Source organism: Tachypleus tridentatus, chromosome 6, assembly GCF_004210375.1.
Source record: "Tachypleus tridentatus isolate NWPU-2018 chromosome 6, ASM421037v1, whole genome shotgun sequence".
NCBI lineage: Eukaryota > Metazoa > Arthropoda > Merostomata > Xiphosura > Limulidae > Tachypleus > Tachypleus tridentatus.
Genome location: NC_134830.1, coordinates 67,197,235 through 67,212,525, shown reverse-complemented (window position 1 = coordinate 67,212,525; position 15,291 = coordinate 67,197,235). Strand labels below are relative to the sequence as shown.

At 31.4% G+C, this 15,291-nt stretch overlaps 1 protein-coding gene across 3 annotated transcripts in view; it reads right to left on the bottom strand.

The window, feature by feature from the left end:
• LOC143252727 (serine/threonine-protein kinase OSR1-like) overlaps positions 1–15,291 on the bottom strand; it is a 70,824-nt gene that overhangs the window by 33,065 nt on the left and 22,468 nt on the right. The window contains exons 1-3 of one of the 3 annotated variants that reach the window (XM_076505305.1): positions 14,483–14,813; positions 6,525–6,760; positions 2,423–2,535 (exon numbers count right to left, since the gene is read on the bottom strand). In XM_076505305.1, coding sequence (XP_076361420.1) covers positions 2,423–2,535; positions 6,525–6,760; positions 14,483–14,598 — 465 coding nt within the window. In that variant the 5' untranslated portion in view covers positions 14,599–14,813. Of the gene's footprint in view, positions 1–2,422; positions 2,536–6,524; positions 6,761–14,482; positions 14,814–15,291 lie in introns of those variants that run through there. The other 2 variants (XM_076505304.1, XM_076505306.1) reach the window with 2 other exon arrangements.

The following is a 15,291-nucleotide window of genomic DNA, read 5'->3' as shown; positions in this document are numbered from 1 at the left end:
ATCTGATATGTAGATTAACCAATACTAAAAGAGGGAAGTATAATAATAATCTCACTGTTCTAAACTATGTTAATATTTTGTTAAAATATTAAGTGCTGCCTTCACATTGAATATTTTTAAACTGAATATGATAAGCCCAAAATAACTGTTTGTTGTCAAACACAAAGCTACATAACGGGCTATCTCTGCTGTACCCACTATTGGTACTGCAGCCTAACTTTTAATGTTATAAGATTTCAGACATACTGCTGAGCCATTGGGGTACCTAAAGTATTGTAAACTGAACCATTTATATAGTTAATATTAACATTTCTTTGGCTGTAAACTTATCTGAACCATGTTATTATATTATTTTATAAATAGTCTGGAAATTCCATAAATTATGACAATAATTTTTTGGAACATCAAGAAAACACTTTCAGCAGACCAAGCAAAATATCATGGATTTAAACAGTTAAAAAATGGTAATAAAAATATAAACAGATCTTTTTTGAGAGTGCATGCATAAATGGTTCAATTTACAATACTTTGGGTACCCCACTGGGGTATTTTCATGATCTTCTAATAAATTATAAATTATGGTGATAATTATGATAATTTTGTTATGATGTTACTTAGATTGTGCTGCTCTCTATCCTGAATTCATAAACATTTCTATCTCCACAAATGTGAGAAAAAAGAAATCTTTCTTGAAGTGTTCTGTAGCCACTAAACATATTTAAACTGTAAATATCCACTTGCCTAATTAACTCCAAGTGCTACCTAAATTCTTCCTCCCTTATTTATCTACAAGACCACCAACATTTACCAAAACACTACTTCTGTCTAAAAAAAATATTTTCTTATATACATGTGGTACACAAAAAAAATACTGACATACTGTAGACTACTACTGAGAATGGATTGTTTACATGCAATATTTCCAGTCTCCCACTAGGCACATATACACTAATAGTGGCACCAGTAACTATGCAAACTAGGGAAAATGGTATAATGTTAAAAACAAATGAAAAAAAAACTCAACAACTAGTGCAATTTCATAAGTGACAGTTCAAAATCTCTAATAAATTGAATACATATTTTTGTAGCTCCTCTGTTTTTAAATTAAAGGAAAGTTAATACAAACAAACAAAATAATTGTCATTCTTCATTTGATTATAAAGATAATAACTCCATTTGATAAATTATGACCTGGAATACATAATTAAATAAAACATTAGTCAGAAGTCATTAAACATTTATTCATAAAAATGCAATAATCATGCATTATATATTTTATAAAATCATTACATATATATAAATTATACAAATTTTTCTACTTATTTGTTTAAGCTAGCACAATGTATGTTAGTTTACATCACAAATAATAACATTTATTCCTTTTCACAATATAAATTTTAACAGCTAAAAATTACATATAGAATGTATATTAGCAACAGAAATGAATGAAATCAGTAAAATAAAGAACAATGAAATAGAAAAGATTTGAGATTTGTTATAACTGTTCATAATTAAAGATAGTTTTTGTGTAAATAAAGTTTATGTATATACTGACTATATTAAGACAGAGTTATTTACATAACAGAAGAATATGAATATGAAGAATTCTATACTTATTATTTTATCAAACTATGTCAGCTATAAAGTAATAAGGTTAAAGGAGCTAATAAAGTTACTGTTTGTATGTTCAAAAGGTCCTTGACATTTCAATGTCTTGAAATTACTTTAAAAAGTAAAGTATCACCTTTGAACAGTTAGTTATCAAATGTTTTATTTGGTAAAATCCTGTGTGATAAACAATTCCATAACTTTGTTTTTTAAAATAAAGTTGCATGTACTGTACAAATTAGTAATTTTTATACAAAAATTTATTTTTCGTAACAGCTTAGAATTAAAGAAGATTTTCTTATTATATACAGTAGTTTGGCTACTAGATTATAATGTTTTTTCTACTAAAGCATTGTGTGCCATCATAGACTTAATATGCTTAATATAAGAATTTAAAAACAAATGAAAATTGATATACAGCTTCTAGTATGAATCAATATATTATTTTTAGACTATCAAAATGTATTTCAACATTTTGGTGTGTTCTCTTTTTCTCAAGTACAATAAAAATAGTAGCTTCAAATTGGTTATATATAACATGTAGTTAAAGGAAATCACACATGACCTTTAAAGAAAATTTTAGAGATGTTGTAAATAAAGTTTTGTTATTAACATTTAAGTGTGTAACACCAAGTCTTACTAATAGTCCTTCAAATCAGAATTAATTTCTGGATACTTATATATAATTGATTTAAAAAAAAATTTTTGATCATGTTTGCAAACCAGTGGGTACTATTTATTAAAGTAGCTTCAGAGGTTGACACACACACACATTTGTATGTGCACAAATAGATAAAGATATTAATAAACTTACAAGAAGTTCCTCCATGCTTGTGTTCCACTTTTCCAAGTTTATTCTCTTAATGGCACACTTTTCATTCCTTGGCTTACAAACTGCACTGTGAACAAACGCTGTTGCTCCAACTCCTATAAATAAGATAACATTGTGAATAATAATGAATAATATATAAGTAATCAAGTAATGTCATTTATAAGCACAAAGACTGCTTCATTAAGTAATTTGTATGAATTAATAGCAAATAACTTTTCCTGCTGTACAAACCAACACTCATTATAAAATTTAATACAAACAGAGAAGTGTATTTCATAGCATTTAACAATGTGCTCATTCATATATTATCAAGTCTCAACACTAACAAAAAGTGTATATATGTTTGTATATTAATTAGTACTAACAAGTACATTTGCTTTGCATAAAATAAAAGCTTTAAATTAATTACACAGTTACAAAAGCTATTTTTAAAAAACAGCAAAAGCAACACCAAACGATACTAACATTCTCTTCCTTTCTTTTTATATGTTTATGTATTTACCATCCTCACATTCCTTGAGTTATAAGTCAAGATATCTGTATTTATTTTTCATATTTAATATCAATGCTTGTCATGCTTTTTATATTTTTTTTATGAAGATCTAACATTTCAGTTTAGCTTACTTTGATTCATACAGTATTATATCTGCTCTGATGTCAAGGCAATTACTGGCAAAATAATTTATATCATGATTCAAGAATGTCTCAAGAACAAACTTGCTTAAAATAACAGCACTGTATATGTTGTAAAGTACTAGAGTTCTCTCCATCTTAATCTTTCATTCAATCTTGAAACAAGTAACAGTCTAGTACCTATTCCTGCTTTCAGCTAATGATATGTATGTAGCAATATAAATGTAATTGATTTATAAAATTTTATAATATAAGTATAATATTTGATGTTCTTATTCTATTCTTTATACGTTATTTTTTCTCAAGTCTCTTTACATAATCAAATAAGTTTCATCTAAAACTCAACTTCTATTCTTAAACATCCCAAGAGTCATCGTGTCATTCAAGAAAGATATTCCAGGTCAACGTGGTTTAAATATGTGATTCAGCTAAATAAGCAAATACTTTAATCACTTATACTACTGAGCATACCAGATCCTGAAAGTTTTCATGTAATCTATGAATAACATACTGTAACTTGAAGAGCACAAACTGTTTCATCCTCTCCTGCCAATATGCACAGTATTTGTTATACTCCTATTATCAATCTGAAAACTCAAACAATAACATTAAACACTATAACAAATTATTTTGTTAGAAAACTTTCCTTATCTGGGAACTGTAATCAGAACCATTCTCCTACCTTATACTGTTGCTTTGAGACTGACAATCTAACAACCAAGACTTTCATTCAAACAAGCACATAACCCTCCTACTTAAAAAAAGGTTCATTCTGAAGCCACCAACACATAATAGATCATTCATCTTCAAAAGGTCAAAATAAAATACACTGGCCATCCTCCAGCTGACTCACAATCATACCACATAGATAATTGATAACTCTCCCTTGAAATAAAGTTAAAACCAAGACTGTTGATTCAGGCTACTGCTGTGAAACCAATACCTCACTGACTGAGTAACTTCACCTCATCATGATAATCCACCCAATACAAGGAGAAGCAGTGCCTGCTCCTAGTAAAGTATACAGCAGTTGCTCAGCAGTAGCTTAAAATATTAAGTTGTCCAAAAATAAATGTTGTTTTCGAACTGCAAAGTTTGGAAAAGTATAAACCAGTGTTGTAAAACATGCTTTAATCAAAATAAGCACCATTTGCTTTAACACACTTTTGCCCCTGATGTATAAATCAGAGTTTCTATGGTCAATGAACTCCCTGAAAGCTTCTTCTACAGCTGTTTGGTTTTGAAAGCATTTATTGTTCAAAAAGTTATAAAAGTGCTTGAAAAGATGAAAATCGGTAGGGGAAAAGTCTGGGGAATAAGGTGGATGAAACAGAACCTCAATTTCTAATTATTTCAATTTTTGGAGCATCATTCTTGACAGGTATCATAACGCCAATTTTGTTGATCTTCAGTCAGCTCATGTGGAACCCACTTTTTTGTCTTTCCTATCTCACTCAGGTGGTTAGCAATACTTAATTTGTTTTTGCCTAGCTTTTCTGCAAGCTCACGAGCTGTTGTGCAAGGGTCTGTCTTAACTGCTTCCCTTAATGTATTTTCATCTAAGAATGGCTTCCTTCCATGACCTTTGTGGTCTTTAAGAATTTCATCTCCATGTCGGAATACTTGGAACCAACACTGAACTTTACATTCAGTAACAGATTTATGGCCATACACCTGGTTGATGTTCCACATAGTTTCAGTAGTTTTTTGTCCAAGTTTAAAGACATGGAGGAAAGTCAGATAAAAGTCTTTCTTGTCCATGCTGCCTTGAGGGTTACAAAACTTACTCTGAGTACAGCTGAAACAGCAGACAATTAAGACATCTTGTAAGCAACAAATATCAGATTAAATCAACAAACCAACGATAAGTTACTCAATATTCAGCTTCTAAATGACATCTTGAGAATTCCGACACTTATTTCTGGACAACCTGATACTAAAATTGTTGTGTTATCATCTGTGCAAAACATTAGATTCGAGGATATAAGAGTTCTTAGGGCAAAATATGATCATGAATTGCAGCTGAGATGATCAAATTAACCTAATTATTAATTAATATACAAGTTTTGTAAAAATTAAAATACTAATTATTTATTAGTTTTTACCATAAATTTGAGCTGATAATCTGCTGCTATCTTTATGCAAGGAAATCCTAAGAAAGGATATTTCTGTACAAGTATTGGCCAAGATTCTACCTTGGGTTTTCTTGATGGAAAGTCTTGAACTTTAATGAACCAACTACTAGATTGCTTTTAAAAAAGATAATCCAAGTTTGGCTTAACTCTATGCTAGATTGACTAAGTGTGTTATCAGTTTGGTAGATTTGGATGACTCCGTTTACCTGTTTTATCCTTGTGTGTGATTCATATCCTATTATTTTAGTATATTTTATTTCACTGTGTCTTCTTATTCTTTAGCATAATAGAGTGTGGCAGACATATTTAAATTTTTAAGATTTGTATTGTCTATTATACTCCTGAACTATCATTTTTTGTTAATCTATTGGTTTCTCCAATGTAATTGGAATTCACAACCACAGGGGATGTTAAAAATAATATCTTCTATATTGGATCGTGAGGTAGTTTGATGTGTACTGATCACATTGTGATTGATACACCAAACATTCTACCATGAAGATCTAAATATCTTCTACATTGGATATTTAGGTAGTTTGATGTGTACTGATACAGTGATCATGTTGTGATTGATACACCAAACATTCTACCATGAAGACCTAAATATCTTCTACATTGGATCTTTAGGTAGTTTGATGTGTACTGATACAGTGATCATGTTGTGATTAATACACCAAACATTCTACCATGAAGATCTAAATATCTTCTACATTGGATCTTTAGGTAGTTTGATGTGTACTGATACAGTGATCATGTTGTGATTGATACACCAAACATTCTACCACGAAGGTCTAAATATCTTCTACATTGGAACTTTGAGTGGTTTGATGTGTGCTGATCATATTATGATTGATGCACCAAACATTCTATCAAGAAGATCTAGAATCAAACTTTACCAACATTCTCAGGACTTCCCTGAAAACAAAGTGAAATGATGGTTATTCAAAATATCTTTACAGTAGAAACTATACTTAACAAATTAGTTGTACATCAACCCAAGAGGTTTCAAATTTACATGACTTGGTTTTATAACATAACATGGGTGTAAACTATGTTGCTTACATGTATCTACATGCAAATTAGTTTGCCTTGAAAAATTCTGACAAAATATTACTCCACATTATAATTATACTGTTAAATTCAGGAAACAATTATCACATTTGAACATATATGTAAATAAAAATTAAACTGAATGATATAGTTAAAAATTTTTTCACTGTCAAAAAATAGAGATTCACAGAAGAAAGAACATGACAAGTATATTATTAAATTTGAAAATAAAACTGTTCTTTAGTGAAGTATTTGTTAACACTGACCAATAATTTCTCCGAGTTCATAGTCATCTTTTTTATTTGGCCAAATTTCTGATACAGTGTTGAATGAATTGCTGACTTCAGCCATTTTGACAGCTAGGAGATCACCCACACTCCTGCTGAGGGCAAGGTCTCGAAGCAAAATGTTCTTGAAGTCAAATATTTGACTGGAACTGATTTGACGATATGTAGCAGGATGTTCTGAAATAGTTCCATTGGATTGGCTGTTGTTTCTTTTTCTGAAAAACACAACAAAGAAATGTACTATTAAATTTCATGCACACACACACACTAAAAAAATAGTAATTATATGTTAACCATACAACTTCAGTTGCACTAAGTAGAAACTTAAAAGTAGATTAATCTAGAAAAGGCATACAGGGTTAGAAATTATTTATAAAATAAAATTCACAACAAAACAATAAGTAATATCATTACAACATATCTTACGTACACTTTACACCAACCTGAAATAAAAATGTACACTCACAAGTGTACACTGTTACATTGCTGGTGTTAAACATGCAGATTGAGATGTGGTGTTTAAACCAATCCTGTTAGCATATTCATAGTACTAACAACAGTATCAGTAACCTCTTTTTGTGTTTTATAAACCAGTGGTATTATGTTCAATTTAATTAAGGTTATAAATATGAGAAAAAAAAACACATAACAGTGATTTAACAAATGATCTGGACATATTCAAAATAGTGAAAAATCAATTTTGATTAAATGTTTTGCTCTACAAACACTGCTTTGTTTGCTATGAATTTCACACAAAACTACACGAGGGTTATATGCACTAGCTACTCCTAATTTAATACTGATAGATTAGAGAAAGTGCAACTAGTCAGCACCACCCACCACCAACTTTTGGGATACTCTTTTACCAACGAATAATGGGATTGATTGTAACTTTATAACTTTTCACAGATGAAAAGGTGAGCATGTTTGATGACTGTGAATTAAACTCATGATTCAGATTTTGAGTCGAGAGCCTTAACAATCAGACTATGCCAAGCCGCTGTACAAAGAAATAAAACAAACACCAATGTCATGCTGTTTTAAGTTATATTTTTGATATTTTAATTTGTACATTAGAACATGATGCATGACGTTAAGACCTAGTAAATTTAACTAATTTCAAGTGTGGCACATTAGTTAAAATTATAAGCAGTTAGTCAGTTTTAATTAGTATTAGTATAGTGTAATACAAAGGGAATGATTCAGATCATTGTTAGTTACAACGTATATTCAGTTATTCGATCAATTAGGTGTGAAACTGTACAAGTAATTTGACTTGTACGTTAAATGTACTAACATTAATGAGTCGATTTCAGCTCAATGTGAATACTTTATTGTTGAACTTCGGCCAACATCCACAACGACAATATTCGCAGTCTGTACTATTATTAGCATATCACAAATGTTATGGGAAAAAGGAACTAATATATTGCGTTTATAATTAGGTGGTTTAGAATTCATATTAAACGATTATTTTCACCACACATTTTTAACAACTCACCTAACGAAAGGACTAGACAAACAATTGCTGTGTGCACTTTGAAATAATGTTCCGCTAGAAATATGCTGGTAGCCATTTACACGTGTTTTAAAATCGGTGAAAATAAATAAAACTTCTCAAATTTATAGGAATGCGTGAATGCTGTCATAAACTGTTATGATATTCAAAAAATACATTCTCTTGTTGTTTGACAGAAAAGAAAAAAAACATTCTACCAGTATACACTTGCATTACTTAATCAAGAGTAAAGACAACTTAATGTAACCAACAAATTATTTACACATTTAATGAGAAATAGAAACTTAATCTCTCTTTAAACACCAGTATTAAAACCAATTTCCAAACCAAAAGAAAAAAAGAAAGAGCCTCATTAATTCCCTTTTTAAAATCTCTATCATTGCAACGCCCTCACCCTCAATCCACCGCAAGCTGACAAGTTTGGAAAACAACACTCAGACAAAGTAATATGTTTATCCACCCACCTTCACCCCTTTGAGTGAAATTTGTGAAAGATATTTTACTCTGAGAATATTGAATTTAAAATAACATTTACTACTTTAAAAATTGTATAGATTAAGCGTTAAAACAAACATTGATACTTAACAGAACGTACATTCTCGCTTTATGAGTTATAGTAATCTAAAATATATCAATTTTAAACCGAAAACCTGTTCAATATTATTACATCATAAAGACATCCATTATTTGGGTTTTTTGTTTGTTTTATCATAACGGTACAAAATCGAATATCTGTGCACTGTCCACCAAGTTCAATTGAACCCAAATTTTAGTGTTCTAAGTTTGTAAAGTAACCAATGACCCACCAGGAAAACCACTTCTGTGGTATTCGAACGTGACATGATTAACATTTACCAGTTTTATGAGTTTAAACCACACTTTCTCTGTATTATTAAATACACACTACTGCCAGATATATTATGTACTTCTGTATTGCTAAAACGCCTTTTTCTTTAATATTTCACACATATATATGATATTGCCATAAAGCTACGTTAATCTCATATGCAGTTTAAATTTACTATCAAATGAAGCCTAAAACCTATTACGCCTGTCTTCTGTAATGGACGTAACGTGTATATATATTTATGTTATCTTTGTCGTGCTCGCCCTCTTAGCTGTGAGAGCGTTATATGTTACGGTTAATCCCATTATTCGTTGGTAAAACAGTAGCCCAAGAGTTGGCGGTGGACGGTGATGACTAGCTGCCTTCCCTCAAATCTTAAACTGCTAAATTAGGGATGGATAGCGCAGATAGCCCTCGAGTAGCTTTGCGCAAAATTCAAAACAAAACAAACCAAACTTATCTTTGTTTGTATCAGATGTGATCAATACGATGTAATACCACCTATTAAATATGACCACAAATAAAAATTCATAGAAAAATTTCACATTTTGTGTATTCAAGATTTAGACAATTAGAAAAATACCTACAATATGTGTATCAACCATATCTTTATCACAGAACACAAATTTAAATAAAAGTACTCTCCTTACTACAACAACACCGGCCCGGTACGGCCAAGTGGTTAAGGCACTCGACTCATAATTTGAGGGTCCTGAGTTCGAATCCCCATCCCACCAAACTTACGTGACCGTTCAGCCGTGGGGGCGTTATAATGTGAGGGTCAATCCCATTAAGAATAACCCAAGAGTTGGCGTTGGGTGGTGAAGACTAGCTGCCTTTCCTCTAGTCTTACACTACTAAATTAAGGACGGCTAGCGCAGATAGTCCTCGAGTGGCTTTGTGCGAAATTCAAAACAAACTAAACAAGAATACTACTTTCTCTCGTGCTTTACATGAAGATTTGATTATATCTTTATTGACATAACTTGTAAAAATAGTACTAAAAATGGAGTTTTTAAAAACTATATTTTTCAATAAAGGGTACCACTTTCAATATATAAAAATATTACAGTTTACATCAACACGACTCAAACACATGCAGTACTTGTCAGAAAAATCCTTTTTCTTTATAAAATGTTTACTTTTCCTAAATATTTTTCTAGGAGTATGAATACTGCGTTTAGTTATTACTAACACAAACAGTCGCTCTATGGCCAGTGTTTATGCGAGTTGTAATAACCACAGAAAAATATTACGTTGCTGCGAGACAATACATAGTGCATGCAAGTATCTGTAAAATGCCGTCAGATCAAATACTGACACTGGTTAGAAAAGTGAAATATAATAAGTAGGGTTATACATTTTACACCTTCAAATAAATTTGTAAACATACAGTCAGAGAAACGTCCATGCAGTTTGTAACTATCACAACCATATAGTTCATGGTCTTATAGTAAATTACCACATATATCACCTAAAATGTTAAACTATACCTTACTGTTAATGCTGATTTGTGTACGTTTACACCATGAGCGATTTGATAAATAATATCCGAAAAATTGTGCTTATATAATTTGAAACTATTTCTTAAAACATTCTATATTAGAAAAATGACTAAGAAAAGACATTTTTAGTTAACAATAACATTAGCGCTTGAAAATGAATTTGGCATTATTCCACTGCATTTCAAATGCCGCGCACGAATTGAACAGTATCAAATAAGTTGCAACCTATAACAGATGGTCCTTTAATGGATTAGCGGAAAGTGAACAGGCTAAAATCCGGGTTTCGAGAGCTCAGTGTGTGGTTTTGCGCTGAAACAAACAAATACAATAATTGGATTTTGTTTTCATTTAACTGTATCATAAACGGTCAGCATGTCACATTGAACAGCTAGCTACGTGTAATTATTTTACCAATAATATATTTACTTGTAAATTAATATCATAAACGAAGTACATACATGATATAATAAGTTACTTTCCGTACAATGTGAAGCGTCCACACCATAATAACAATGTAACATTATTCGAAACGTGACACATTAATATTATAGCTGTCCTAACTCATGATTAGCACAAAATATTTTTATATTTTGTTGTTTTTCAGAATGTGTAACACATATCGGAAGGATCTGGACATTTTGCCAGTCAACTTAAGACGAAAAACGTCCTTGAATATTCAGATGACAAAAATAGTAAAATTATTTCAGCTAATTTTTCGTTCTTGCATCTTCATCTGAACTAATATTACAAACGTTGATGTAACCGTATGAGCGAAATGTTGGCTGAAATAATAATAATAAACATTATTCTTATATGGAGGGTAAGATTCTTTCTTTTCTTTCTCTAACTTTACTGCCAAAATAATTATTTCACTATTATTTTTATACGAAACGTAAACCGTAGAATGAAAACGTTTTTTAACTGTTGTTCTGTTATCCAGTTAACAGTTTAAATACAACTCAATGGAACTATCGCATCAGACGTGTTTAAGCAACAAAATACGACTTAGATCTATGAAAGTAATTTACAAAAACTGGTTTAAACAAGTTTTGTACAGTGTGTACAACTCAAGTTTGTAATCAGTGTACCATATAGCTTATTATATTTTTACTTTTTTATGTCTGCTAGATGTTGCTGCATTGTTGTATGCAGATAATTTATAAAATTTGTATTGTTGTAATAACGATACATGGCGAGCATGTTTGGCCCTCAGATTACGAGTTGTACGCCTTAACACGCTTGGCCATGCCGGTCTATGTGTTTGCATCTAATCAATTGTGTAAAACTGAAAAGTTGGGAGTTGCTAATGCATACGTTACGTCCTTTAGCAGCATGTTTTTATAAATTAGTAGTAAATCTGTCTTAGGTTCAAACTGGGATGCAAATATCTCATGAAAAGCGGTTTGTCTGTGGACTTATACTTTTAGAAATTGGGTTTCGATACCAGCGAAGGGCAGAGCACAAAGGGATCATTGCGTTACTTTGTGCTTAGCTTCAAACAAAGACTGTAAAATTAATTTAGGTAAAAAATAATAACAATAAATAATTAGTGTTTAAAACATAATAAATAAATAATATTGTTTTAGTTATCCTTACGGTAATTCTGATTTGTAAGTTCATCTTTTGAGGCCCGGCATGGCCAGGTGGTTAAGGCACTCGACTCGTAATCTGAGAGTCGCGGGTTCGAATCCCCGTTTCATAAAACATGCTCGTCATTTCAGCATTATGATGTTACGATCAATCCCACTATTCGTTGGTAAAAGAGTAGCCCAAGAGTTGGCGGTGGGTGGTGATGACTGGTTGCCTTCCCTCTAATCTTACGCTGATAAATTAGGGACGGCTAGCGCAGATTGCCCTGTAGCCCTGGAGTAGCTTTGTGCGAAATTCAAAACAAACCAAATCATCTTTTGATACTTGATGGCATCAGTGGTTGTAACACAGTGTTACCAATGCCAAAGGTTTGGACATGTAGCAGCAGCATGCCAAGCAACTGCGCGCTGTGTAGGCTGTGGAGAAAATCACCACACATCACAATGTACCAAACAAAACCCCAAACCTAAATGTTGTAATTGTGGGGAAGAACACACGGCAAATTACAAAGGATACCAAAAATACAAATCTATTAAGACACACTTATGCCAACTTAAAAATCCAAATATGAACAAGCCACAAACAAACAAAAACCAAGAACAATCAAAATCAATTACTACTCAAACACCACAAAACACAAACACACAAACAAACTCATATGGTTCAGTAGTCAAGAAAACATCATTCATGCAGGAAAAAACCATTAACAGGTTATGAAGATTTACCTAAAACAGCTGAAGACACACATAAAACCACACCTATGAATATTGAAAAAACACTAACCAATGCCATTACTTACATCTTTTCTGAAATACTGACAGAATACATTAATCAAATTAATGAAAGCAATGTAACAGATATAATCATTAAAATGATTATGAAAAACATCGAAAAATACCTACCACAAATGTTAACATACATCATGAACTTGTTAAACATGGATAAATTCACACTACTACACATCAATATCCAGGGTGCTATTGCTTTCAACACATCTCCCCGTTAAATTTGTACATCTGATAAAATTAAAGTTAAATAATAATAATTAGTAAAATAGTACTGAATTAAAACAGCCACCTACGTAATAGACTTAAAAAAATATATATAAATGGACATTGCCCTGAAAAGGACCAGTCTAAAGTTGATATTACTCCATATTAATCAGTCAATTCCAACAATGTAATGGAAGGAAGAAGAGGTCTCGGTGTACCTGACCCTCCTGGATATAAAAATTATATATACCCAAATACCAGAGACAGACAAACAGATACTTGAAGATTTTAGGTAAAATACGAACACATTTTCATTATTTTTCGTGTATACCCAGAAACCGCATGTTAAACTTTAATTAGATCCTCAAACTTAGAACTAAAACAAAGTTGATTGCTAATAAGAAAAATAAAACATAAAGAAGATCAAAACAAATTAATTGCTAAGTAAAAAAACAAAACACATGTAAAGGTTACTAAAACAAAGGAGATTTCTAATAAACAAAGACAAAGGCGAATGAAAGGAGTTTTCTTGCCAGACTTGCAACTTGCTCATAGAATCTTATTCTGTAATCTAGAACTATTATTTCAAAACAAATTTATACATTTCATAGACAGTTGTTAATACGGGGTAAATTTGCGATAACATTTTTTTATCAAACTTGATGCATGACTTAGGATAGAATAAAATGTGTTATCTTAAAAATAAATCTTTTTGATTGTTGTATGACCGTTGTAAGTTATGTTATTGTATAACATTTAAAAGAAAACTGTGTTATATTGACCCCCGATAGTACAGCGGTATGTCTCCAGATTTACAACGCTAAAATCAGGGGTTCGATTCCCCTCGGTGGGCTCAGCAGATAGCCCGATGTGGCTTTGCTACAACACAAACACAAACTGTGTTATAATCATACACGTTACTCATGTGTCACGCACACAGGCACTCTCTGACAAAGAGTTCCCAAAACACTGCCTGCCACTATAACAAATGACATCCGAAATATAATTAGGTTGTCAGCGCCCTATATTCATGGTTTTGTGGAGTAATCCTAGTTAGATAGTCAGTGACTCTGGAGAAATTATTTGAACACGATTAGTTAAAAATCCGTAACATGTTTACCAATAGAGACACGTATTACATAAATATATAAGCAGTTATTTACCGAGAAACAAACAGAATATAAATATAAATAAGTACATAGTGTTACAAATTATCATGACGACATGTCACGCAAGTGATGTGCTCTATCGATTGTTAGAGTTTTCTGTAATAAACGTACAAATACATAGTTCATCCATAAATCAAGTAAATAATACACAGTATTTGAACTGTACGAGTTCGTCTTCGCTTATAAACTTGGCTGCTTTCGTAATAAGAACATCTAAACACAAGGGCAGCAGCATAGAAATACACGATGTGATGTAAACTGTTAATAGTTTTGTGATGGAAAATGTTTAATTTCAATCTTACATAAACAACTCACCTTTCGTCATCAGAGTGAGTCTTGTTGTGGCTACTCCAACAGTTAAAAAGATATAAAAGATCGTTTTTCAAAAACCGACATTGTGAAAAATACACTTTAACATGTGGAAATACCATCGTAAAACTCGGAACTTAAGACGTATATGGCTTTAAACTTTTAGAAATATAACTGTTAAAAAACCTAGGTTTGTGCTTTTCATTTGCTATCAGAAACAGATTAAAAATTTTAAAAAGCTACAACTGACGAAGGTATAACATTTGAAATAAACTAACGGACTGGAGCTCGATCAATAAATAATTAAACATAACGTAAATATATTAAATTACGGTAATAATAATAAAAATAACACGAAAGCAGGACTGTTCGACTTTTAAGTCTACCAAGTTTTGCACGAGCGGTTGACCAACTGAATTTAAATGAACTGAGCATGAAAAATGAAACCCAGATTTGTAACAACAAAAACATAAAATTACACAACACAACTGAATCTTCGTGGTGTTCTGCTTATTTACGTCACAAGGGGGCATACATTCCTAGAATATTTTAACTCTATGAGACTCTCCGGTAATTTCTGAACATTGTTTTCTATTTCAAAATATCTCAGTGTTTCAATGATATTTAAAACTCATCTCATAAAAAAATGAAAAAAAAAAACAATACAAATGTCAATTCCTTTATGTATGAATATTGACACTGAGTAAAGAGAAAAAAAAAGAGGAATAATATGAATTTGTTCGGTAACCGTATTTGTGGATTTACTTGTGTTCCCCGGTGGGACATTGATAAGTTTATGGACTTACAACACTAAA